Source organism: Eleginops maclovinus, chromosome 1, assembly GCF_036324505.1.
Source record: "Eleginops maclovinus isolate JMC-PN-2008 ecotype Puerto Natales chromosome 1, JC_Emac_rtc_rv5, whole genome shotgun sequence".
NCBI lineage: Eukaryota > Metazoa > Chordata > Actinopteri > Perciformes > Eleginopidae > Eleginops > Eleginops maclovinus.
In genome coordinates this window covers 6,941,758-6,969,757 of record NC_086349.1, presented here as the reverse complement: position 1 = coordinate 6,969,757, position 28,000 = coordinate 6,941,758, and the positions used below count along the sequence as shown (strand labels likewise).

Here is a 28,000-nt window from a genome sequence, read left to right as displayed (position 1 = left end):
GAAAAAACTGCCACAGGTATTATTTTATTCTGTGTGTCAGACATACATTTAAAATCAGTGTCTCGGTCTGAAAAAGCAAACTGACATCAGATGGATTTTGACTGTTATGAAGTAAATAGGTAAACTATATTTTGAGTATGGAGGAAAAACAAACATTTTAAATATATCATTTGACAGAGTTCTTGAAAATAAAAAGAGTGTCATTTCATGTTCCTGTTCATTTTGTGGTAGGCTGTCGGGCAATATGTTCACCAATCTCCTTCAAATGCTACATGTATATTTTCTTGCAATTTCTTTTGGATTTTTGCAAAGAATGCATTCAAAAAGTCACTTCAGATTTTATCTAAACTAAAAGAAAAACAAGATTTGGTTTGACTTGCATTTGGTGTTTTTCACTTGCATTCTAAAAATAATAATTTAAAGTTCTGACATTAATCGACGTACATTTCGAGTACTTCAGACATCTCTTAAAATACTTCATTCCCACTAGATTTTTCAGGATCTTGTTTTTATCACCCCGTGAATTAAAAATAACCCTCTGAAGCTAATCTTAACACGAATAACTTATAAAATACTCCCAGAATTCTCTATAATCCAAGACTCCCCCTTCCCATAACAGCGACCAAACTCTTCCCCTATAAAACTAGGGTCAGTCTAATTTCTTTTGTCCACATTTCCCACTACTTTCAAATAGTGGAGGCTCCAACACTTTTCACAATCATCAAGCGATTCACAGATCAAATACTAAAGAACACCGAAAAATAAGTTTCTCTCTTGTTACGCGCGGTTTAGACATGTCGCAAAAATCTCTTTGCAGCACCAAGATTGTCTGTTATTTAAGCATTAAAATGGGGCACGCAACTAAGCTATCTTTTTACATGGTCACAAAAAATCCACTTTAGTCAAGAGCAGAGTGAAAGTGTGAGAGATTTAAAGATGTGATGATCAAAGTCACCGTTTTTCACGATTTTAAATGTGGACATGATAAACAATCTTAGGGCAACAAAGTTTGCTTTTTGGTGAAATTTTAAAAAGGGCACAATGAGTAGGATTTTTCTCAAATGTATAGAAAAATAAATTCTGTCTCATCATCACTTATGAGCTATTAGAAGTGTGTGGATCTGGACCGGGGCTGAATTTAAATGTGTTAACAAAATTCGAACTGACAAATCCTACTCTTTGTGCCTTAAACCCCGTTAAAGAAAAAGCACACCCTCTCAATCTTATCTTAAAATGAACACTTATAGTTATTAAATCATGGTCAAAGTCACAAGACTCTACTTTAAGAACCTGAGCCCTTTCTGGTTTTAAGATTTCAACTGTAGCTCCGTTGCCCCCCGTTGCTCGCCGTTACATGATGAGAGGAGGGGAGATATCCTGCAGATTTTATGGAGGGTGCGTTTTCAGGATCCCATGCACAATTTGCCACACATTCTGAGAGATGGGAGCAGCTTCAGGTTCAGGAGAATACACAATTTTTCACGTACTTATCGAGCATTGAGAGGCCTGCCGCGAGCGGGGCAGACCAAAAATCCCAGCTCCGTAGCAACAACATGCAGGCGACGGTCTCACACACGCACCCGTAGGAGTAGCAAACGGGTGCGTGCGTGCATGCATGAGTAGAATGAAAACACCCGCTTTCTCTGAAGGGGCTCCCTGATTTGAACACTGGTGGTGTTTTTTTCCTTCAGAGTCCTGCACCCACTAATCAAACTCCTCCTGATTCCTCTCACTCCTGTCCGAAGCCTTCCGTCTCCTCGATGGCAAACAGCAGCTTCTCCTTCATTTGCTCATAGCTCTTGTACGGCGGCAAGTCCAGTCTGTTGAAACTGGAAAATAAAGTAAAGAAATATATATATTTTTACTGTACATCAGCTTGGCATCGGCCTAAGTAAGAGTGGAAAGAGCAAGACTCTGAATGAACTACATTCTCCTAATACCCATTCATCTTTGGGCTATGAGGATTTTTCTTGTAGCTGATCCCCAATATAACTACCACCCAAGCTAAGAGACCAAACTAAAGGGGTAAACAATACAAGTTCTTACAATTAACGGCTACAAACAGGCTTAATTGACTAAACAATTAGGCTAAACGTCATCAGATTGGTTCTCTACAGTTTAATATTACCTAAAAGGTGTGCACAGAAGTGGTAATCATCCGGATTAAGAAAGAAAACAACTCCTTACCTTCAAAATATGTCTCCATGCCTGGGCTCTTTATATTCCTTATAAACTCATAAGAGTGGTTTGTTTACGTCCACAAAGTTTTTGGAATAATGTCATGTGACTTCTATTGCTGCCTGTCAGCTTATTACACTGTTGTTGGGTATGCTTTCACTCATTACCTTAAGATGCAAAATAAAAGTATTACCACCTTTTATCTCTTTAGTTTTGACCCCTTTTCCTATCAGGTATGGACATTTTTTATTTTTTACAGTTTGAAGAGGATATGGAAATGTGTTGCGTCACTGGGCTGGATTCCCTAAATCCTCGGATGATGTTAAACAAGCCTTGTTTACTGTCTTGGAGCTAGATTGAATGAATGACTCCTTATTGATCAAGGACATTTTCACTGGTTTGAATACATTTTTGTATTTTGTAGCTTTGTGTAAAATGTATTGAAAAGTTCTATGACCATTTGAGGGCCGTGATTTAAAGCAATTAAAAGTCTGAGCTATCAATAGCATTTTTTCGCTAAGTAACAGTATCGACTCTGGGTTTGATTCACCCCGAGTAAATCTCCTGCAGAGTCTATTGAAGCTTGCATGAACTTACCACGTGTGACTTCTGGGAAGCCAGTTTTCTTTTCCCACCTTCTCGATACAGAACTTCTGTGGACCATTGCTTCCTGTAAAGTAAAAAGAAGAGTTTATTTAATTAATTGAATACACAACAAAGTAGGACTAACACAGTGAGATCCCACCGATACCTAGCTTTACAATCTTAGTAAGAAACTGATGTAAAAACAAACAGACATGTACCTAATAAACATAAGAAATCAATTCAATAAACATGCTTACAGAAAATAAAAACGTTACCTAGGTGCATATTTAATTTACTTTGGAATTATTGCACAAAGTCATATATACTGATGCATTTACCCATAAGGTCAGCAAAGCCTCCGACAGGTAGGCGACAGGTTCCTGTGACAAACTGCAGCAGCCTCATCCTCTTCTCATTGTCCGCCTCCTTTATGAACTGTGGGACGAAGAGGCAGGCTGGTTAAAACACTTAAATGCCCAGGACAAATTATACAATCATACATTATATATACATCAATTTTGCATTGTATTAACAGCATAACAAATAAAAGTATTGAAAATGAGTAGAGAGAGGGTGGGTTACACTCTTTCTCTTGTTTGTTTGTTTTTTACCAATAATGAACAGACAGATTAATCATAAACCAAAAGGGTGAACCATCTAAAAACTGATGATAAACTGATCAAAATGATTGGCTTGCTTCCTCAATGCAATGATTTCAAAACATAATATTGAAAACTCTACGTATAGTAAATGATGACCATTCCCTTGTATGTCTAACATGTTTTTGGACTGACACCATTTCTTACAGAGTTAAGTTGCAAGACATCTCAAAAATGTATATTAATGGTCATAAATCCCTCAAAGATGACCATATTAAGACTCTAAGGAAAACCACGCAAAAATACATGTAAATATTTTGTATCAAATGCTTTTGACATTTCAAGATTACAGTCCGAATTTTGGGGCGAAACTCCCAGATTATCATCTTATCAATATATCTAGGAAAGCCCCCAGTCTATGGTTTGCAGTTGTAAAGTTTCATAAAGCTGTATTTATCATAACACTCACAACAGGTCATTTTATTAAGTGAGGTCAGGTTGCAAAAAATTGGCTAACATTGAGTCCTGAATAAAGTCAGCGTTCCTGTCATACCAAAGATATGCAATGGAGAAATGTAGCTTTTTAAATGTGGTGAAAATAACTAATTTGTACAGCATGCAAATATCACTGCATGATTGTTTGCCTGACCTGCCCCTGTGGATCTTTTTGTTGATAAATATGGTAAATAAAGTTTATTAGGTGAGTGCTGACCTGCCAGAACCAGACGATCTGTTTGCTGCTTCGAGCATAGTGTCTGTAGATGGTGTTTTTCTGCCAGTCTGCGAGGTCGATCTCCTGCATACCACACAGCATCACCTGTAACCAGACACAAGGTATTTATATTTAAAGATTTGATTATTCATCTAAAACTAAAGCTGTTACGTATAGTTCAGCACAAACGTAGAGTTCAGGGTGTGCATTCAAGATGTTAGGCAGGGTGAGGTTGAATCAAGCTCTTATGTGCAGCTTCTTCTCTACCTCGAGCTCTTTAGCATCAAAGTACTGCAGGTACTGCTGAGGGAGGACCTCGTTGAAGCCTTCAAAGAAAGCCTGAGTCTGCTCCTCCACTCCTCGGGACAGCCTCCACTCTGCTACCAGCCTGCGGGGGGGAGACAGAGGCACACACACACGTTACACTCCACTAAAGTCAGCAACACTTCGCAACACAGTATAACCATGCAGACATAATATCTGTGTTAATTATTAAAAGCTGAAAAAAAAGGCTGAGTGAACTTGATAGATATTTTACCTGATGTACTCCTCCTTGTTCTCCTCTGTCACCAGGAGCTCTCCCCCGTCTGGTTTCAGCTCATGGGTGGAGATCTCCCCGAGGATCTCTTTGTCGACGGAGAAGAACATCTCCAGCCCGCACTCCTCGATGTTGTTATCCCTAAAGAGTTAACACACTCTGATCATTTATATGATTTTGGAGATGAAACAGATTATGTTTTAAAATCCATTCATTTAAGGATTTGTCTCCAAATTCAAGCAAAAAGTTAATACTTTAAAAATGATTGTTACTTATTTTTGCCGTGTTCAAATTAATCTCACTTTACTTGACTTGAGTACAGTGGTCTAATATGTGTGATAGCAGCATAATTGCAGACTCCTTTGATCTGTGACGGATTGGTGCATTTTGTATTGGTTTGATAGAATTAAAATAACTTAAGCTCTTCTTGGAATCTCCCCAATAAGAACATTAGAGGTTAAAACTGTTTTTCTTGGGTAAAATATGTGTTCAGGTTGTGATATCAAACCTAGATTTGTTTTTCCTTAAACAGCCCAACCGGATTGTGTGTGTTTATCTGCTGTAATTTTCCCTGAAGTTTTCCTAGCATTGAGATATATAAACGCATTGTCATTTCAGGTGTGTTTTTGCTCTTAAATTCCTTGTTTGCGACGTTTCTAGCTGTACTATAGTATAGTCTGATCCATTTTGCAGACTTGACTCAGACGCTCTCAAAGGCTTATGATTTAGCCTGGATTAACCATGGATTGTGTGACCAAATGGACGTTCTGAGCCATAGTCTGACATCACAAAATGAGATCATCCACAAACACAAGGAATACATTCAACAAGACGTGGAAAACTAGTCAAGGGTGTCTGATACGTTCAGAGTGTAAATCTGAAAAGTCGACTTACTTGATCCACATGAGTGAGTTGTAGAACTCCGGGTCGATCGACTCCAGGTCTTTGAGGGCCAAGGGCTTGTTCAGGATGCGCTTGTAGAATGGCAGTGAGAAACCTGTGTCGATGAACTTGCCGTGGAAAAGAGCCTGACGGACAGAAATACACAATGCTTTCTTTGTAATCTGAGCAGTACCAAACCCTTAAACTTAACAAATGCATTAGCCGAAAAATGTTAACGTATAAAACATGACTCACCATGGCAATGAAGCGTCCGATGAACTTGAAATACTTAAGGTGGTCAGGGTTGATGTAGGAGGCGGGGTTAATCTGGAGGCAGTAGTTATCTTTACCGGCATATTCAAACAGGCAGTACATGGGGTTCAAAACTTCATGGGACAACAGGAAGAACCACTCCCTGCAAAAGAGGAGAACAGAGTCTTGAGAAAAGGGCGGACTCAAACAAGACCGGAAACACGATCCAGATGATTATTGAGAGGAGGACCAAGTCAACTGCGATAAGATTAGACTCAGGATAAGACTCAGGATTACATATTCACAACCATTTACGATAAGCCATCTAATTTACCTGGCAACGCCTCCGTAGTCGAGGCCTTCTTCTCCAGGGAAGATGATCCAAAGCCTCCTTCGCAGGTCTTGAGCGTTGAAGCTCATAATCTAAAATAGAGACAATGAATTTAGAGTGGGGATGTAGTGACTGTATTGCGCAACAGTAGCCTATTGCAGTTTTCCACAAGAGCAATCCCAACAGCATCTGATTAATCATAAAAATGATGGGAAGTGTAAAAGCACAACTTCTTGTAGTAACGTAAACTTCGTGTGACATGTTTGGCACACTCTACCTGCTGGAAGGAGTCCTCAAACAGGGTTTTCCTGGTTACGCTGATCTTGATGTGTTGAGGCATTGACAGTTGCTGGTGAAAAGGGGAAATATCAGAAGCGCTCAACAAACATGATTTCTAGACGACACAGACTGCATTGAGCAAGAGTGTGTATGACAAGACTCAAAGGACCTACAATCACAAAATCATAAGTTTTATAATTCTGGGGACTCAAATTGGGTTTTGTGACAGTTAATAAAAAATAGAATAGATACATATATAAACATTAGAAGTTTAAGTTAAGATGTGCAATAAAAACACAATATAAACATAATGAAATAAAGATAAATGTATATAAACTAAAAAAGTGAAAATGTTCAATCAAACATAAAATACTCTTTAAATGAACAGCAAATGCCTAAAAAAGATAAACACAACATAAATGTATTTATTTAAACATAAGAAGTTATGTCCCAAAAAAGATAATACAATTATTTTTTATATAAATTGAAATAATATATATAAACATATATTATTCAAAGAAGTTAAAGTAAAAATGTGTAATATAAAGACAAAATAAAAATATTTATATAAACATAATAAATTACAGTAAAATTTCCCCCCAAAAAAGACACAAATAATAACATAAAAGGTATTTATATAAACATATTAACTTAAAGCAAAATTCCAAAAAGAAATAAAAGACAACACAAAAGTTTATATAAAGATGAGATGTTATGGTTAAATGTCCACATTGTACTACAAAATCATAAATACAATATCATATTCTAAATAAGGCGTACATTTACCAATGCTTATATCACAGCTGGAAAAGAAAATATGGGCTCAAAGAAGAACTTCACTTAAAGTATAAGTAAACAGTACCCATATTAAAGCGTGCACTGTTACGACTCTTACCTGGCACCAGAATCGGAAGTACTGTACTTTGGCTTTAAAGTCTCGAACGTAGGTGATCTGAGGTCCGTTTTCACTGTGAAGGCAGTGAAGACAGAAAGAGTTTCAATATTGTTAGACCTTAAAGCCGAAGCGTATATTTTCCCCTGTTGTTAAATTGTTATCTCCTCCTGTGTTTTTGGACGGGTTTGCGTGTCTGATTGTCAGCAGAAAGAAATACTATAGCCACTTTTATGAAACTTGGAAGTGTGTTGAGGGAAAATGTTTTCCTAGGCCTCTGCTTTTTACCCAGGTAATCACTCTAGTCCTATAGTCAATGTTCACGCACCTGACCTCGACGCGCTACTGTCTCCCATCGCCAGCACTCGGTTTTGCGACCTCGCTTGCCTCTTTCTCTCTTCCCTTGAGAAAAGTTTTGTCTAGAACTAGATAAATACTTTGGATTTGGTGTCAGTGTCTGCTATCAAGTCGCGCTCTCCTGTCTTCTCATTGTGTTTTGAGTCCTTGCTCCAGAACTTTCCATTACAACGTGGACCAAGGACGGATTCATGCAATTTTAAACTGAACGCAATCCCGTTGCATATATACGGCTAATATTTCACTTTTGTTTCCTTCGTGAGGTATGTCATTTGGCCAAAGTGTACGCATGTGCTCTCATAGTGACCTTCTTGTAAAAAAAAGGCATAATAACACACACAAATGTGCAAGGTTGTAAATATCTTAAAGGTTAATTTGTGTTAACATGCCTGTCAGTTCATATTGTCACATTCACCAAGCTGGTTTTTCCACCACTGTAACCAAAGCAATTACTCTCAAGTCTTATTATCGTCAGAACTTATATTCATGACTCAACTGAGGTGCTACATCTGACAGAATACCACGTCAGGATAGTGCATCACAGGTTGTAAAAATACAAGAAGGATTTTAGAGACAGTGACTCAGTTGGTCAAAGATCTGTGTAAACGGTTGTATCTGGTAGAATAGAACTACCTGCCAATACAAGTAAAATACTTTGGGTTGAAAAAACCACATTAGCAATAGGTAAACATGTTGTTTTTCTTTGTTACTCATTCATTTCTGGCATGCAGAAGAGCTGGAAAGACCAAAGCCAGAATGTTAACGGCAGTCTCTTCTGGCAAAATGTATCCAAGAAGGAGCTACCATTAGTTACTTTAACCAACCCACTGTGCCTTTTCACAATCTAATCTATCATTTACAGTCATCAAACATTGGAATATGCTTCCAGCTGATCTTAGAACCTGCACAGTTTTTCATACTTCTTCCCAAAGTGCAGAAAAAAAAGATTTTAGGCCACCAGTCCAGCCAACATTAATGTTGCTGACATTTGAGATGTTAGTTTAAATGAAAAGTACAATTATATTTGTATTGACAGATGTACTATCATTTCTATGTAATGCATCTGTATTTGTTTGGTTTCATTTGTTAGTGTCATAGGCATTATGAAATGTTTGTTGATTGTCATGTGTGTAGCTGCCCGGGGACTGATGGAATGCTTTTAGCTACAAATAGCATATTTACATTGCATTATTATTTACATTCTATATTTTATGCATGGTCCTTGTTCAACATAGATATATAATAATTATTATTGATACCTTGAAGACAAAACGTAGATGAACGCTTGTGAGTTCTTATTTTCTGCAATAATCCAAAAGCCAATGGAAAAATCCCATTGGCTTTTTTACTTACAAGTATGACTAAAAAAATGTGTCATCACCGCACCACTTTTTGGTTAATGTTTAAGTGAACAGTGAATATTTTAAGGTAGGAGACACAAAATGGCAGAGGACATACAGTGACGATTTTCCAGTGCGAGGGTCGATGTACGTGGTCGTTCTCCTGTTGTGATCCACGAAGTAGGGAATACCGTCTACAGTGAACCTCATCTCCCAGCCCTCAGGGAGAGGCTTGTCATTCAGCAAACTGCAAAAACAAAACAAGATCAACAATAAGTGATGGACTGTTTCAGAAAAACCTAATATAATGCAGCAAACAAAAGTAGGTCAGATAATGCTGGTGCTACATGCATTATACTGTATTATAATCTTCCTCTAAAATGGTTTTCCAATATTCGTACTAACCCCTGTGTTCGTGGGTCCTCCCACTGTGTTGCTCGCGTAGGGTGATGTACAAAATAAACTCTGCCAGTGGAGTCTGTTCTCTTCTCTGAAAGGACACATTAGCAAAAAGACAAACATTTGAACAATTACTTACTATTATTATCGACAACGTGTATACCATCAAAGCTATTTAGGGTTCCTGATCCATTTTAAAACAATCTTTAAATGCAACATATCGATCATTATGCCACTAGGGGTTTCAACTAAATTGTTTTAGATTAAAATTCAGTGTTTGGCCGATGCAGTTGCAACTTATGTTGTCAGGTTGTTTCTCTGATAAGGATCCAGACGTTAAAATTAACATGGAGAGTTAAACCGGTAAAAACACTGACTAAAGCAGTTTCATCTCAACTGATCTCAGAATCAACTTAAAATCATAGAATCCAATGACTCAAATCCATCACATAGTTAAAACATATAGTGAAAAACAACCTCGAACAAAAAATTGTAGCATTAAAATGTGGTTGAAGTCTTTTTGAGACTGAAAACTGAAGCATGAGCAAAGGAGAGATTCCTCTTGGTTTGAAACATATCTGGTAATGTAAATACACAACTCAACATCATATACATGATTCTAATTGTTCTTCAACTAGAAACTGTATTTCACCGATATCTCTGTTCTCTAGCAAACACTACAGATTTAGCAGTTCATATGCAGAGTTGTTGGCCGACAAACAGCAGAGTGTGGTATCGTTTGTTTGCTTGATGAGTGTTAGGATTCATTATTGGAAGCTTATTTTCTTAAACAAACAACAAGTTTCTATATTATCTCTAAAATAATAAGAAAAGTAAGTTCTTCTGAAACAGATTAGTATATTTTAATAAATAAGAGGCTCAGCTAGATGATACTAGCTAAATAAATGGTGCATTTAACGGTCCCAAGCCGGTGTACTAAAATTAAAAAAGCTTTAAAGGATCTTACCCCATCCATGTGGCAGAGGCCCGAGAGGATCAAACTCCTTATTCTGAGTGGCTGAGACCTGCTCTTGTAGCTGCACAGCACAGAGAAAGAATATTTAGTATAAATCTCAAAGCACCATAAAGACATCTATAATATTTTTAATATGATGTGAATAAAAACAAAAGTGACTTCACATAAAGAAACATAAAATAAGGGAAAGGTCAGACTATTGATAAATATCAGTAACATTTTAAAGCCCGTTGGTTGTTGGTTGTTGGTTGGTGTTTGTCATTAACCTTAGGACCCAAACATACTGTAAACCTAACATCAGCATTAGAGGAATTTCCAGTAAAAACCTTTACATTTTGTAAACTCATGGGGGTGACAAATGTTTGTTTCACAGAACAACACGGAACAGTTCAAAGAACAAGAAAAGAAACGACATAAAAATGTGCACCAATTAACTAATATTGCAGATGAAGAGGCTGCCATGTTCAGGACTCTGTAACTGATCAGATTGGGAGTTGAACCGCCAACCTACCATTTCTCAAGTCAAGATTCTACAGTTTGAGCCGCCCCTATTCCAGGTAATAAAGACCTATATTACCATATAGTATCATAAAACACAAAGGAAGTCCTCACCCCGAATATGAACCTCTGGTTGAACTGCTGCATGTGCCCCTGCAACTGGCTGCGCTGGTGCTGCCATTGCTCGTAGTTACGCACCGTCTCCATGGTGGGGCGCTGCCACGTGGTGGTTCGGGTCATGTGATCGACAAAGTAGACCCGCCCCATCTGGTCGACTCGACGCTCCCAGCTGAGGACCAATACATCGAGGGAACACAGCAGGAGAAAAGTGAGCAAGGTTAAAAACAGAAGACTCTCAAAGTCATTCTGCCATATTGAAACCATTGAACCCATTGAAGAGGAGGAGGAAAAGAGCAAACGTGTTAAGGAAGACAAGATGGTGGTATTGCAGACACCCTACCGGTATAATGGGGTGTATGGAAAAAGCTTGGATGATTTAATGCGTCAAGGCTTCAGAATGAAGTAAATAATCATATATAGAATTTGATGATTTATCAGGACAAACAGCATTAAAAAACAACGTGTAAAATAACTATTTTATGCCAATCGAAGTTACTTTGTAGCAGTTTCTGACAAAGGTGTGAAGTCTCTTAACTCTGAAAACTCTTACAGTGACTAGTTTTTGAATATTATTAAATATACATTTATTACATCTCCTGTAAATGTTTTCTGTCTGCCAGCATCAATTAATTCCAAATTGTGATGATGATGATGATGATGATGATGATGATGATGATGATGATGATGATGATGATATGTGGCTAAAGAAAACATTGAGGATTTCTGTGAGAAATTGTCCAAGCTGTAATGAATTGCGCTATATGTCATTTTCTAAGGGTCTCTCATTCAAAACAATAACAAAAGATGGAGTTTGGTGGCGTTTTCATGTAGCAAGGGATCATGGATCATCATTAGGATATTTTTGTATACTTTTCAGGAGGTTTTAAACGGCAGCTGAATTATCCACATGCCCACTCCTCTCCAAATCAAAAGGATTAAATATGGCTTGGATACACTAAAAGCAGTTGCACATTAAAAATGGCTTTTTTTGGGGCTATGCTTGTTTCTCTGATCATTTGGGATCCAGGTGTACTAAAATACATGGATAAAAATGCATAAGATCTCAAAAGTGTGGCTTAAAACAGGATGAATAAATCTGTTGATAAAGGACAACTTCAACACTGATGCATGTGCAAAGGGGTTATGAAACTTTTGTGTTACTTTGATAAAAACTAAGTATTTCTTTGACATTTTTTGAAACTTTTGGGAGGAGGATTTTAAACAAGCATGAGCCATTGTCTATTAACTTCTAAGATGGAGAGACCCGTTTATTCAAAAGTTCCTTTCCTATGAAAACATCCGATCAACTTCAAACAAAAGAACAATCCGTCATTAAAAGAAAATCAAAAAAGGGAAGGACGTTTTACCCAGGGGGCAGTGGTTCAGGGCGTTCCCACGCTGTTCTCTTTTCCACGTGATCCACAAAATACACCCTGCCGTTCTGATCCACCCTCTGCTCCCACCTAGATAAACATGACGATAACATCGAGGATATCAGGTGATGGTGCTTAGCCCTGGCCGTTAGGGTGATGTATGGATGTAAACACATTCACAACATGATTCAACCTAATACAAAGCAGCAGATAGCCAGTGAAGGTCATGATGCTGTCACAATGACGCACTAAAAGAGCTCTAAGGAGAATTTGAGGAATTACAGGCTGAATGAAACCCAATAGAGACAACAAGAGAAAAGATGGTGACAAAGGCAGAGTAGATCATATCTACACACAGAAGGGGAACATGTTGCCCCTCTCCGTAATAACAGTTTATCATAAGGCTGAAACATAACTCTACCTGCATATATCTCCCTTGTGCCTGCTCCTGTACATGGTCTGTGTCTGATTTGAGATATTTGTTTGGATTTAAGTGATGTTAGATGTGTTATCTAAACCAAAGCAATTGGTAATCCCACGATCCTCACGCTCCGAGATCCTCTTTATCCACACAGGAAATATTAAACGCTCAATAAACTTTGCCTCAGTGCTGGAGGAAAAGTTGAGTTAAATCACTCAAAGCTGACCCAATTTGCAAAACACCCGTCAGACTGTAATCCTCCTCCGAGTGATTCATCAACTACTTTTCCTTCTTGAACTTTGTACTGCTTAAGTTTGCGTTTTTTAAGTTTTCGTCGTCTCAATTCATTATATAACCTAACAACATATTTATAAAGTTGTCTGGCACTTTAATACTTCTATTGCACAATAAACCTGCATAAATGAATATCGTTTAACTTTACTTTGACCCAAACCTTCCTAAGTTCTTCTGCAAAGATTATTAAAGATGGCTAACCCTGGGGGCAGGGGCCCGGTGCTGACAGCGGGGACCCTCGGAGTGACAGCAGGGGTGGCGGGGGGGGGCGCTGCTGGCTGGCTGTCTCGCAGCCCCGGCACTGGACGCTGCTGTAGAGTTCCTCTCCGAGCCCGCTGATGGACTTGATCCTGGCGCCGGTGAAGGTCCTTGGGCCGGTGAAGGTCCTGAGGCCGGTGAAGGTCCTGGGGCCGGTGAAGGTCCTGAGGCTGGTGTTCGAATCGGTGTGTCAGAACCTGACTGACCATCACTGCCGTCAGCTGTTGCGGAGCCACTGCTAGAAGATGCTGAGGAAAGAATCAGACATTGTGGAGAGTTAAATCATTAGACCATGACGGCCATAGAGTGGTGCAGTGATGATGTGTTTTTGTTTGCCGACCCAGAAGTTAGAATTTCTCCCTCAACGAAAGCCACTGGGATATTTCCACTGGATTTCATAGGAAAATGAAATATGTGGCAAACACATATCTAACATCTAGCTTTTTCTAGAAAAATGTGGTATGATGCGCTAGCGTCACTTCCGGCCAAAATAACGGCTTGCCCACTTTAAAGCAAAAATAAATATGGATTTGGTATGAGGGGGGACGCCAAAAGTAAGAGGGCACAGTGTCCCTGTTACCCGGTTTAGACAAAACCCTGCTTACACGTCGTGTTCAGCAGGATAATCTCCACATATTACCATATATATCATATGTTATATTATATAAACCACTTTTGTAATAATCAAGGTGTCAATGCAATCAGAAGTAAAAGGCTAATGTGATGCTATAAACAAATTACATCAGGGTCACATGACTCCATATCAACTGCTGTTAGCAACTGCTGTTTATAGGCTTCGTAGAAACTTCAGACTTTCAAGGGGGGTATTTACCAAGTTAATGCAAGTCATCAACTCTTTATCAGGCAGTTAACCAGGAACGCATTAAAAAAAAAAACATGATTTTAAGATAAGAGAGCCCAGAAGGGCTTAAATGCTAACTCATTTCTGGGTTTGGGTTATTCCTGCACCATTATTTTGCAGAAACACCAGAATGATGGAACAAAAACACAAATGTTCATCAAAGCGGGCTGAAGATCTATTGTTCCCTTCACAGACACATTGCCGCCATATTATTTGTGCTTTTCCTCAGTGTTGCCTTGTATGACTCACCTACATGACATGTTTCCTCATATTGTTTGTGCTAGCATTTAGCTAGCAGGTAAATGCTTGACCTCAATTATTATATGACAGACTACACAGTCAGTGCAGGAAGAACAGCACTCAACCTTTGCTTCCCCCCCTTTCTTAGTTGAAAAGTGTCAAGAAGGAGAGCTTTCTTCAGTAAATGTCTGACCTGGTGAAGAGGCTGGTCTGCGCGGGGTTGGAGGGGGAGGTCTGGAGGGCCTGGGGGGTCGGAGAGGCCTCGTGCCCCCTGAAGACACAGAGGGAGAGCCCGCGCTGTGCACCGACCTCCGTCCACTGGGAGAAGACCTGTGCTCGACGCCGTCCACGCTCACAGCAGGGGAGCTGTCTCGACTCCGCCTGTGAGCAGGAAGAGCACACAGAGATTAATAAAGCAGAAAAAAACTTAAACTACAAATATGACGGAAGTTCAAATCTACTAAAGTTACTGCACCTTGTGACATGATCCCCATTGGGTTGGGATTCCCCGTTTGAAGTACCTGAAGTAGAAACATAACACAAATCAAATTTATATTAAAATAGCTTCAAGTGTAAGTTCCTGATTGCATACATTTACCATACACCAAAATGTCCCTTTTAGAACCCATGGAATCCCCCTATTCTTTCTAAGGTTTTTCCCTAAGAAAGAATAGGGGGATTCCATGGGTTGTCTTTTTGTGAAAATTCATAAAAACGCATCAAAATCAGTTTGTTGCTAATCATTGCCATATATCAGACTTTAAAACAATCACCCCTAGCATATAGTAAACTGAAAATAATTCACTTTGTTTACATAAAATACAACCGCTGCATTATTTAAACACACCCTCCCGCATTTAAGGAGTTATAATTCAGAATATTAATGAATGAAAGTGAAGGCAGTTTAGGATAAAAGATATTTAGTTATTTAACAACATTTTAAATGGTGAGGCACTAGGATTAATGATATATTGATATACAGTGGGGCAAAAAAGTATTTAGTCAGCCACCAATTGTGCAAGTTCTCCCATTTAAAAAGATGAGAGAGGCCTGTAATTTTTATCATAGGTACACTTCAACTATGAGAGACAAAATGAGAAACAAAATCCAGGAAATCACATTGTAGGATTTTTAATGAATTAATTGGTAAATTCCTCGGTAAAATAAGTATTTGGTCACCTACAAACAAGCAAGATTTCTGGCTCTCACAGACCTGTAACTTCTTCTTTAAGAGGCTCCTCTGTCCTCCACTCGTTACCTGTATTAATGGCACCTTTTTGAACTCGTTATCAGTATAAAAGACACCTGTCCACAACCTCAAACAGTCATACTCCAAACTCCACTATGGCCAAGACTAAAGAGCTGTCAAAGGAGACCAGAGACAAAATTGTAGACCTGCACCAGGCTGGGAAAACTGAATCTGCAATAGGTAAGCAGCTTGGTGTGAAGAAATCAACTGTGGGAGCAATTATTAGAAAATGGAAGACGTACAAGACCACTGCTAATCTCCCTCGATCTGGGGCTCCACGCAAGATCTCACCCCGTGGGGTCAAAATGATCACAAGAACGGTGAGCAAAAATCCCAGAACCACACAGGGGGACCTAGTGAATGACCTGCAGAGAGCTGGGACCAAAGTAACAGAGGCTACCATCAGTAACACACTACGCCGCCAGGGACTTAAATCCTGCAGTTCCAGACGTGTCCCCCTGCTTAAGCCAGTACATGTCCAGGCCCGTCTGAAGTTTGCTAGAGGGCATTTGGATGATCCAGAAGAGGATTGGGAGAATGTCATATGGTCAGATGAAACCAAAATAGAACTTTTTGGTAAAAACTCAACTCGTCGTGTTTGGAGGAGAAAGAATGCAGAGTTGCATCCAAAGAACACCATACCTACTGTGAAGCATGGGGGTGGAAACATCATGCTTTGGGGCTGTTTTTCTGCAAAGGGACCAGGACGACTGATCCGTGTAAAGGAAAGAATGAATGGGGCCATGTATCGTGAGATTTTGAGTGAAAACCTCCTTCCATCAGCAAGGGCACTGAAGATGAAGCGTGGCTGGGTCTTTCAGCATGACAATGATCCCAAACACAACGCCAGGGCAATGAAGGAGTGGCTTCGTAAGAAGCATTTCAAGGTCCTGGAGTGGCCTAGCCAGTCTCCAGATCTCAACCCCATAGAAAATCTTTGGAGGGAGTTGAAAGTCCGTGTTGCCCAGCGACAGCCCCAAAACATCACTGCTTTAGAGGAGATCTGCATGGAGGAATGGGCCAAAATACCAGCAACAGTGTGTGGAAACCTTGTGAAGACTTACAGAAAACGTTTGACCTCTGTCATTGCCAACAAAGGGTATATAACAAAGTATTGAGATGAACTTTTGTTATTGACCAAATACTTATTTTCCACAACAATTTGAAAATTAATTCATTAAAAATCCTACAATGTGATTTCCTGGATTTTTTTTCTCATTTTGTCTCTCATAGTTGAGGTATACCTATGATAAAAATTACAGGCCTCTCTCATCTTTTTAAATGGGAGAACTTGCGCAATTGGTGGCTGACTAAATACTTTTTTGCCCCACTGTACATACAAACATCTTGCTTGATTTTTCCATAACCATGAACTTCAAGCAACTAAGACATGATATTGATAGAATAAAAAAAACATTTGGAAATTAGCTCATTTCTCATTTTCCTTAGATTTTGGACTAAATACATGCATCTGAATTGCTTTTTCATATGACAAATAAACCTAAATTTGAGAATATTCTAACAGGCTTTGGCTCTGTGACTCACTGTGATGGTCGGCCTCTGCAGTGGCGAACATCTCTGGGTCGACGGTCATTCCGTCCAGGCAGACGGAGAGGTCTCCCACCACATCGGACTGGTCTCTGTCTGCACACAGCTGTAAGGTCTGCACCACCTCAGAAACTACATAGAGACCACAAAAACACAAGACGGTCCGAGTGAGACAATGACAAGTGAAATATTACGCCTGCTTTTAATGATGCACGCATAACTTGAGAAATTAGCATTCTCCGACTGTAGGTAATGCAGTTAGATTGTAAACCTTAGGAAATACTCTGTTTGGTAAGTTACCATTAGGTTGACATCGTAGCAACTCAGGGATCACAGAAAATACCAACTGTATTGTATATTTTAGTGTCATCATTAGGGAGATGACTTTTACACTTTAAATTATAATAAATTATCCAAATACATGAGAATAATTACGGTTAGGGATGCTGTTTGAGTTCTGGCTAAATGTTTGTACTACATTGTTAAAAACACCAAACATTTCCAATGACTAATTATTTATTAGAACAGTTACGTTTAGCTTAGTTTAGATTATTTGTTTATAGTGTTGTGGATAGTCCCCATTAATCACCTGTCACAAAAAACAGTAAATGGGGCAGCTTTAGCCAGCATTGCTCATTTCCAGCTGTCGTCCCCAGCCAGATGATAATAGACACCCTTAATCACAATACATCAACAGCATTAGTTAAAAACACAAATAAGTGTGTTTTCCTGCTTTGGCATGGAACATGAATCAGCTATTTGACACTATGAACCCAGAGCTCTGTCCTAAACACCGTTGGACAGGGTCCAAGAATAATAAATAACCTAAATATCTAACGTGGCAAAAGGCGATGACAAAAACCAGCTACCTATTACAGGATCTTTAAGTGGAATGCCTTATTGATATATATTCTTTACTCTTAAAAAGTCAGATAAACCACATGTGTCGGCATTAGAACACTTCCTGTTTTTGAGGGTTCACTCATTTAAAAAGAAGCCTCAAATGTTTTCTTTCAAATTAGAAGTTGCCTTCAACATTTTGTCATCTACCACATCAGATACATCTCAGATAAACTTTTGCCAAGACTTCTCGTGTTCATTCTACATTTGTGAAATAAATGAACGAGGAAGCGGGTAGCTGGTAGTAAGCCTCTTTCTCAGGAAAACAAAAGGAAACACCCCTACACTCGGAGATAAACCAGGGCATGCACTGTTTAGCATCAGAGTCCTTGAATGAATGCCTATGGGATTCTTAGACCAATGTGTGCCTGATTACACATTTCTAAAGAAAACACAACTTTAGGGATGTCATGGGAACCAAAAGGTGCAAAAGAGTAAATTATAACACTAACATGATCTGCTAAATGTAGCCTTATGAAATTAATTTTAGCTGAGCAACCTGAATAAATACATCTGTTTGAATGCATGATTCTCACTCACTTTTCATTTCGTTAGACTTGAGCGTGTCACTGACGTTCAGCGTGGCTATGCCCAGCAACACGTCGGATTTCAGCGTCTGGTGACTCCACACGCGGAACACCAGTTTGCTGAATGGAGTCACAATCCTATAGAAATAAACAGTTCAATTTATTTGAGCAATGCATTGATACTATCGGAGGACCGATGTACACAGAGGATCTGATTTCAGATAGCCCTCTGGGGGCTTACTGTCAGGACTTCACTGACAATCAGTTTCAAGCTGAGAGGCCTTTCACTGAGCAGCACTATTTCTCTCCTTTTGGCGAGGTACTGCTAGTCCCTTAATCACAGCTTACAAAATTAGATTCATCTCACAGTTCACCATCATCCCATTTTAGAGGCATTTACTTTAAAGGAGCCCTATTGTGCTTTTTGGGTTTCCCTTTCCTATAGTGTGTTGTATAGGTTTTTGTGCATTTAAATGGTCAGCAAAGGCTAAAATTCCCAAACTCCCTGCAGAGGGAGTGTCTCTCCCACACACTCCACCCCCCCTGCCTGTAATGCATTGATTGGATTCCTTTATTTACTTCCGTATGATAATAACATCACCATGTAACAATGTGATAGGCTAAGGGGAGGGACATATCAGGCGGTAGCCTAATCACAACAGAGCCAGACAGTTAACCAATCAGAGCAGACTGGGCTCTGGTTTCAGACAGAGGGTGAAAAGAGGTGCTGCAGCTCAGGCAGTATGAGAGAAATAAAGAGGTTTCTGAACATTAAAGCATATAAACATGTCACAGTAGATGCACAAAATACTTATCCCGATAATCTTAGACTTCTTAGTTTCCTCCCTATCTATATTTTCTAAAGGTAATTACAGAGGAGTTAGTTCATGTATCATTTATAGCCTGGTCGGGTCAGGTCTGATTACAACCCATAGTAAACACTTGTTACACAATAAGTAGGCCACCTTGAAGCATTCTATATTGGGAAGGTCAGAAGATCCTTGAAAGGCTAAAATTAAGAGGACATGATGTGTCAATATGTAGGACTGCATGAAGTCTTGGGTTGTGTGTGTATCTGCAGTATTAATTAGAAATAGGATTCCTGTAGATGAACTGGACACACTCTCTCACCACTGTGAGGCATTTTATATTTAAGTGCCAACCACTAAGAGATAGCATCTATCTATTAAACTGTACACACCATTATCCTTAACTCGAGAGTTTAACTACAGAGAAAAAATCCTTCCTGAATTCCTGGTGACTCACTGGAAACTGCTGGAGGCCCAGCGTCTCGATCGGAATCATATGTTACACCGGCAATTTCATACAATAATAAGGGAGTCTGTGTTTCTATGCATTGGAAGAACTCTTCAACGTCTGGGCAGATTTTTTGAGGAAATGCTGATGAGCAATTGCCAAAATACTTCAGTCAGCAGTCATTTATCAAGATATGAGAAATGCCAAATGAAAAAAACACACTGGTTTCACAATCCCTTCCTTTAAACTCCGATGAATGTTAGCAAGTTTTGGGAACACACACCACCGTTTGTGACACAAAGACCATCAACAGACATTCCATTGGTCAACTAGTGAGAGATGTCCCACCCATTAGCCTCTCGCGTACAATGTGTTGGAGCATTAGCCAATAGAAGTGCCAGTAGTGACGTCACTATGTTACGGAAACAAACACAGGAGTCCAATGGAGGCATTTCAGGCAGGGGGGGATGTGGAAGATTTTAGCCTTTGCAGACCATCTACCAACAAAAACCGATTTAGAACACTACAGGAAAGGGAAAACCCCCAATAGCAGGATAGGGCCTACTTAACTTCCATGTGTGCACACATAAAATATATCCTAGAGTAAAACCTGAAAAAACAAGCTTTTGTAAATAACAGATTTAGGGTTGTTTTGAGCTATCTGGAACACCAGACTGGTAACATTTAACTTATTAGGGTGAATAATAATAATAAGGGTAAGATCAAAGCTGAGTAAATTGCCCTGCAAGATGTTTCTGTGAACATTAGAATTCACTATCCCAAACCCAGCATGCAGTCAGCAGAGCAGAGTGAGCATTTGCATTTTAAAATACAGTTTGACACAAATCTGGTCTTATTCGTGTTAGCAACAGAATACCAAAATTCAGATTATCATGAATGCTGGTGCTTTCACTCACACAGTGAGCGGCTGCTTCCATTTGGGGCTGTGGGTGTTATTGCATTTCTCAGTTTTCTTGGACTGGCCGTCGACTGTCACTTCCACATAGGGACTGGGGCCGAACCAGTTTTTCTTGTTCTCTTTGAGCTTTGCAGATAGCACTGAAAAAGGGAGAAGGAAGCGAGGACACTCAGTCATGGTGGTGAAGAAAAAGGCAAAAAAGAAAACAATGATTCAGGAACAGCACACATTTTTATATTGAAAAAGCAGAACAAGGGAACACGACCGCAATAAAATCTGGATTTTACCAGTGTGGAATATATTTAGCTTGGGAGGCAGGAGCCGAGGCAATGTTATAACGGAGAAACCACAGACTGAAAGAAGTGCTGTCAATCATTCAAAAATGTAATTTGCTTTAATCACAAGGATAATCTTTGATAAATCATAATTAATCACAAGTTCAAAATACTTATATTTACTTGTATTTCGGGTTGAGATAAAACATGTGTGGTTTGGTTATAAAGAAATGCGTGACAAACTGGTAAAAGATATCCTATATTTTATTATTACACCTCAGCTTAGTTTAGATTTGTTTTCGAATGTTTTGCATAAAGTTGGGCAATTTTCCGACACTTAGCTAAAACATCAACCAAGCCGGTTTCACAGAGAGCCGCAGTGATTCCCCTCTGTATAATGTGCGCTACACATATGTTCGTACGGTAGTATTGTTGCTGTGCTGTCAGATTACGAGCACTTTCTGTTTCTACAGTGGTGAATATAACCGCTACTTCCCAATCCTGTGCTTCCCAATCAAGATAAGGGCTAGCGCATGACTGCATAGAATCTATCGTCCGTTTTCACCACACCCAAAGCAAATGAGTGCCGTTACAGCCAGGCAGTGCTGGTTCTTACTGATGTCCAGTATTCTCTAGTGCAATACATGTAGCTTGTGCTAAATCCTCTGCTTCTTTGCATTTTCACTACCATGGTACAAATCCTCACTGCAATTACGGGAGGAAGTTAGCGTCGAACTTAATGTGATAAATGTGGTTTAATATTTTTTTGGGACGCTTTGAGATCTCCAGATTGATAACGAGCATTAATGCATCGACAATAACACGTTCTGTCCAGTACTACTTTAAAAACACAGAGCAAAGAAGACAGACCTTGTCCTAGTTCTCACAACCTGACCTTCATCAAAGTAGACATGTTGACATTTCATCGTAGGAAAAGAACAAGTGTTACTAATAACACTAAAGATGGCTTGCCACATTAAGGCTGACACACCAAGTCGATTATTGAATGTTGATAAAGTTGGAGGCGTCGATGATGCCAGTGTTTTTGCAGTGTGTCCATTACATTACATTACATTTTATTTTAGGTAACACTTTCATCTAATGTGACATACAAAGACCTCTGCAGAGATCACACACTGTTGGACACACCTAGGGGAATAATTTGGGGTTCAGTATCTTAGCCTAGGGCACTTTCACATGTGGAGTGCATGGGAGGGGGGGTCAGACCACGATGGCTCTGATTGGTGGCCAACCATTTATCCTGTGAGCCATAGCAGGCTGATGTAGCAAAATACATCCCTCTGATTGGCTGTTCAGGTCAAGTGAATTGCGCACGGGAGGAGACACAAAAGAGAGGACTACAAAGACTGAAGTCAAAAGGGCAAACACAGAGTCTCTTTCTATTTTTCATCCTCATTTGGGGATATTTTCACAATGCCATTGCTGTGTAGAATCAAAGTGAATGGTGTATGCCTGGGTTTAAAGTTTGTATCAAAACACTGGCTTGTATTTTTACAGTCCTAAGGCTTCCAGTTTCAATTGATGTTAGTTCAGTGTGTCAGGGGCTTTGCCAATCCCTGTTAGCTGTGACAGTGAGCCAGCATGAACAAAGCAGGAATCTGAAACTGAAGCAGCTAAAAGGAATACAGACAACATTTATTGTAGTAGTAGCACCTGTGCATTTCTTATTTTAGGTTTATTTTATTATCTTTTGATAGGAAAGGTCATTTGGGAATGGGAAAATTAAAAACATACCAGCAAAATTTTTGAGAAGGAGTTGATTTTGACAAAGACTTACCGATGATTTGTAGCTGTGCCTTGATAGGGTGACCGTTGGAAGGGCCCGGCTTGGTGACTCCACTTGCCATGACATAGGGGCTGGGCTGAAGGCCTGCAGCACAGACAACACATCATTAGAGTGGAGACATATCACTTTCACACTGCTGCCACACAGGACATCATTAACATAAAGCCCACAATATGCAAGACTGGCAACAAAAACAAAGTACCAACAAGTTAAAAAGACATCCCTACAGTAATAATGTACGACATGTTCCACCAATTGCCCATAGCTTTCTCCTGCTTACAGTAAATCTGTATACATAACATTGCTTTAATTCAACATAATATTGTAACATTTGGGGTTTTTGGGGGGGAAATATATGGACTGCACTTGATTGATATTGTATTTATGTATTGATTGGGTTTTCCCTTTCCTTTAGTTTTGTTATTGTGGAACTACTAATACTGTTTGGGTATAACAAACAACATTTGGAGACTGTATACCTAAAAAGATTTGTATTAGCTGTTGTTGTATTGGCACATGGTTGATATGAACATCTTTGTGTATATTGTTTGGGCTATGTTACATTTGTGTAAGGGTAATTGATTTTTTTGCAGGATTGATGGGTGGAAAAAATATGATGATGACCATCCAGTTTTCAATTAAGCATTAAACCCAAGTGCAGTTCAAAATTAAGACACATTGTTACATGGTCTGGATGAATACTCGATTCTGATATGTCATTTTGAACATTTCAGAGGTCGGTAATACTTGCTAACAGACCACTGCTAAGCATAACATGACCGTTGCTAAGGAGGATTAGGGGACTATGTGCAGTCAAATCAATCCTCAGAAAGAATTCAGATCGATTTAACATCAGCTGTGGACAACAATCATTCATTTTTCTCCATCAGAAAGCATTATGGAATACTTTTTGAACATGAACTTTTATGTTTGTGGAGAAACATTGGATTCATGATGGCTAAACTGTCGCCAGTAAAGAAAAGGAAAACAGTGCCAGGGAAGGAAAGAGGATAAAAGACAAAAGTACTGGATGTCAAAGAACTCAGCAGAAGAAGGCAGACAGGAAGTTAACAGGAACACGGTATGGGCTCTGGCAGTTTTAAAGAGTGGTTAACAAAAAGAAAAGACTTGGAAAGTTATAGAAAAACCTTGATCAGTGCTGCCGTCATTTAAAGTTACGTTGCTGTTGCAGCAGTTGACGCCATTGGTACACATTGGAATAGATTAGGTTTCTCTTAGCAAAAGCAATACAATCATTACAATTACATTATTTTTAATCAATGTGACTCCAGTCGTTTATTTAGTGTGTGGCCTTGTATTAAGCGGGATCATTTAATGCACATTATCTGTTATTTAACCATCAAATTTTCCACCTGAAAAGCAAATTATGATGAATACAACTATATCACAATGATGCTAACATGACTAACACACAATTATGTTCTCCTGTTGCCTCAAAATGACCTCATGTGCACATCGAAAACAGTACGCGCACTTGTTTTGCCTGAAGCCATATAATTTCCGTCTGCAGTTGCTCAGAGTATGAACCAGCCATAAAATAAAATCAACATATCTCCCCAAGCCACAATAAGTTTTAATTTACCCTGTTGACTGTATCTTTCTGACATGTAACTCTCCTCTTTCTACTTCCCGTTGGACCAAAGTGTCCGCCAAATGCATTTAGTGACCTCACAGATGTGGACGTTGCACCATCATTGGAGGTAATAAAAAGATACTCAAAGGAAGACAAAGGTCAGGCCTGCACTCTGTGAAATACTGCCTGTATAAAACATTCTGCAGAGCAGCTTCCACTTTAAAGGACACAGCTTGTGCCTAGGCCCCTGCTCTGTGCCTGAGGGCCAAATACACCTGACTGCAAATAGAGCCACAGTATCTGCACAACCTTAAACAACCAAATGTATAAGGGTTATACCTACAAGCGTCTCTGAAAAATGGATATATCCATCATTATCTACGTATACGAGGTTTCAACAGGGGGCTGGAGCCAATACAGTTCCCCCTAAATAATCATACATTTAGTAAGTGATTTCCTACATTTTCCTGTCTCTTAGCAACACCCTATAAACAAGACCACTAATTAGTTGATATGGTGTTTTAACCAAATAAATAACACTAGAGATGCAAAATTAGTTGATGAATAGATAAGTCCAACTGAAAAATGATTGCTAAATATTTTGTTAATTGATCAATTAGGAAAAAATAACTAATTGCGTTTACTTTGACTGAAATTGGAATTGAGATTTGATTTAAACTATTGGTGGGGTTGATCAGTTTGGCATCGTGATTCTCTTGTCATTTAAAAAAATCAAATGATATTGATTTTTTTAGGATGATCTGTACCAAACAAATCTGTTGAATATGATTTAAAGGCTATGCTATCCAGGCAGCTCCACAATACAAAACCAAATATTTAATAGAAATGTTGCCTGTTATGATCAATCACAACAGAGACGGCCAGCTAACAAATCAGAACAGACTGGTCTCTGGTTTCAAACACAGGGTTGAAAAAAGAGGTTCTGCAGCACAGGCAGTATGAGAAACATTAAAGCACGAGAAAATATCTAGGTTAAAGCGCAATATACAAATATGAACCTGAAAATCAACATAATAGGGCCCCAGAGTAATATTGTACTTCATACGACTTGAATATTGCACTAGTCCATATTGCGATGTAGAAAACATTCAGATTCATTGTGGAGTCCTCAAAGTCATTTTTCGTGCAAACATGAAAGAAAATTCTGTTTCAGCAAGTAAGGAGAGTTAAAGACTTCAACTTGGATTCTGGAGTAAGGATGGCAATTTTTTCACCGTTTTGTGACATTTTATATACCGAATGATTTATCTAGAAGATAATATAACGGATTAAATGATAATTAAATGAGTCTTTAGGTGCAGCCTTACTAAACACAAAGATAAACTTACATCTGTAGATGCTTGTCTTGTGCTTTACTGATGAACATAAAACAAATTTCTTATGGAAAAAATGTGTATATTTTTCTCCTTTGTAATAGATTTAGACTTTTTACAAACATGGTTGTAAACTGGCAGTTAGAAAGAAACCTTAGGGGACTGACCCAAACACCTAATGTTTATGCTTTCAGTTTGATAACACTGACACATAATCACTGTAACTGTAATGGAGATATCATTAAAAGACACAGTAATTTGGAAGGTCATTCTCCCTTTCATAAAAAGTAAACACCAGTCATTTAATGCTCTTTCACAGAACAGATATGACCTCTGGAACTCCTGCAAGGCTGAACCATTGACAAATGTCACTTAAAAAGGGATCACTGGCAGAAAAATCCTGTGATCTTTCCTCAAACCTAGTCCGTGTGTCACTGAATAATGTATTATCCTCCGTCTAACTTTTTCCAGTATGCACATGGCAGAGCAGAAAGAAGTGAGGCACTCCTGGGTAAACTTTCACTTTGGCTACTGCTTTAGTTTCTGTCAATAATTTATAGCAACCGCTGACTTTGCAGCCTCGCCATCAGGCCGTCTGCAGTTTTTAGATGAGGGTATTCTCTGAATATTAATCTCCTCATTGTCCTGCTTTGACTTTGACTTGATTTTTTTTTTTTTTAAACCAGCTTAATAACATCCATCCACAGGCCAGTGGATTTTGCTTGGTGATTCTGTGAGGTATTTAAATTGAATTTGAGCTTAAATTGCCCCATTTTCTTGGCTGTGTTTTGTCTTCTTTAACTGGTTAACTCATGAACTGTTAACACCATGATGAGAAAGCAATAGTACAGGGCGCCAACACATACAGTCATGGAGACTAAATTTGTCATTACATAGAGACAAACCGGTTCTTCCATTGTGACGCTAAAAGGAAACAGCATACAACACTCTCCTGCGTCTCTTTGATATGAATCACCATTCACACTAAGTAACAGATTCTCATTAACCAACGTCATTCATGGTTTCCTTTCTGTGTTTAGAAGTACAAAAATATAGAATCTAGTCTACTGAATGTCTTGAATGACTGAACACTTGATAAGATCACAAACTAGGTCTGAAACATGACTTCTGTCATTCAGGTCAGGAAATGTTATAATGGATTATTAATAGCCAAAACATTTCAGGAGGGAAACCCAGGAAAATAGAAACCAAACTCCCTTCAAAACTAAACATTTGCCTGTAAATAACAAACGTATTTGAAGAGAACCAAACAAATTGCCAAGTTGCTGACGCGTAATAACTGTGACAATGAAACCTCTGTCTGTTCCCTTGTTTGCTTATTGGTTGCTCCTATATTAATAAATGTATCTAAGAAGATAAAACTCTGTAGGGAGAATTGGTTGTGGTGGGGGACGCTGTTTAGGAAATGGTTTAATCAGCTCAACAGCCATTTGTTATAGATTCAATAATTGTGCTTACATCAGCTAAATATCCTAGCTACTTGTTTGTATAAGTTTTTATACATATACAAACAAGTAGCTAAAGGAAAACAACTGCCATACCTTTAAGTCCATCGTTACCAGTAGCTAGCAGGTGCGTTGATTATTGACAGCGTGTTATAATCATTATACCTCATACGCACATTTCCTTTTTAGCATGCTATACTTACTGACGCTTGGTAAAGGTTACATAATTTAATCCAAATAGGATTGGATAAGGAGCTAACGCAGCTCAGTTAGCCGTACAGAGACGAACAGTATGTACTGGTTAGCCAACAGACTGCACTTTGGTTAAATAGTGTGTGTATTTGCTGTGGCAGTGTTCTGTCAGGATTTGCTGGGTACATGTTGAATGTCAGCTGGTCAACAGCTCTGACAGCCTGCTGCCATCATAGCCGGGCTAGCTGCTAGCTGCTAGCTACTAGCTCGTGTCATCATAATGGCTGGCTGGAAATCCCAAAGTCCAACGGCTATGTTAAAGAAATAGCACCGCTGATACATAATTCGTAGTTACTTACCCTATTTTTAAGTCTATAAACCCAAACTGGTAATGCTGCAGTGAACTCCTAGCCCTCGGTGTTTAGAATTCAGTCGGAGCTTCACTTCAAGGAAGAAGAAACTTCCACCATCTTCGTAAGCTCGCGTCACGTGATCGAAACAAGGTGGGGCGCATGCTTCTCCCCCTCTGGAATGTGATTGGACCAG

The 28,000-nt window shown here is 39.1% G+C and overlaps 1 protein-coding gene across 1 annotated transcript; it reads right to left on the bottom strand.

Moving 5' to 3' along the window:
- Nucleotides 1-3: 3 nt before the first annotated feature.
- itchb (itchy E3 ubiquitin protein ligase b) lies at nucleotides 4-27,967 on the bottom strand. Its single transcript, XM_063878497.1, is given in 25 exon segments — nucleotides 4-1,829; nucleotides 2,776-2,848; nucleotides 3,102-3,198; nucleotides 4,075-4,179; nucleotides 4,342-4,462; nucleotides 4,613-4,753; nucleotides 5,507-5,640; nucleotides 5,750-5,909; nucleotides 6,081-6,169; nucleotides 6,355-6,426; nucleotides 7,252-7,324; nucleotides 9,064-9,192; nucleotides 9,351-9,435; nucleotides 10,312-10,381; nucleotides 10,933-11,107; nucleotides 12,306-12,401; nucleotides 13,228-13,313; nucleotides 13,315-13,532; nucleotides 14,580-14,767; nucleotides 14,862-14,907; nucleotides 17,181-17,315; nucleotides 18,624-18,748; nucleotides 20,785-20,926; nucleotides 22,860-22,952; nucleotides 27,814-27,967. Coding segments are annotated over 24 exon segments (2,730 nt in total). The 5' UTR covers nucleotides 22,930-22,952; nucleotides 27,814-27,967; the 3' UTR covers nucleotides 4-1,729.
- Between the last annotated feature and the right edge of the window lie 33 nt (nucleotides 27,968-28,000).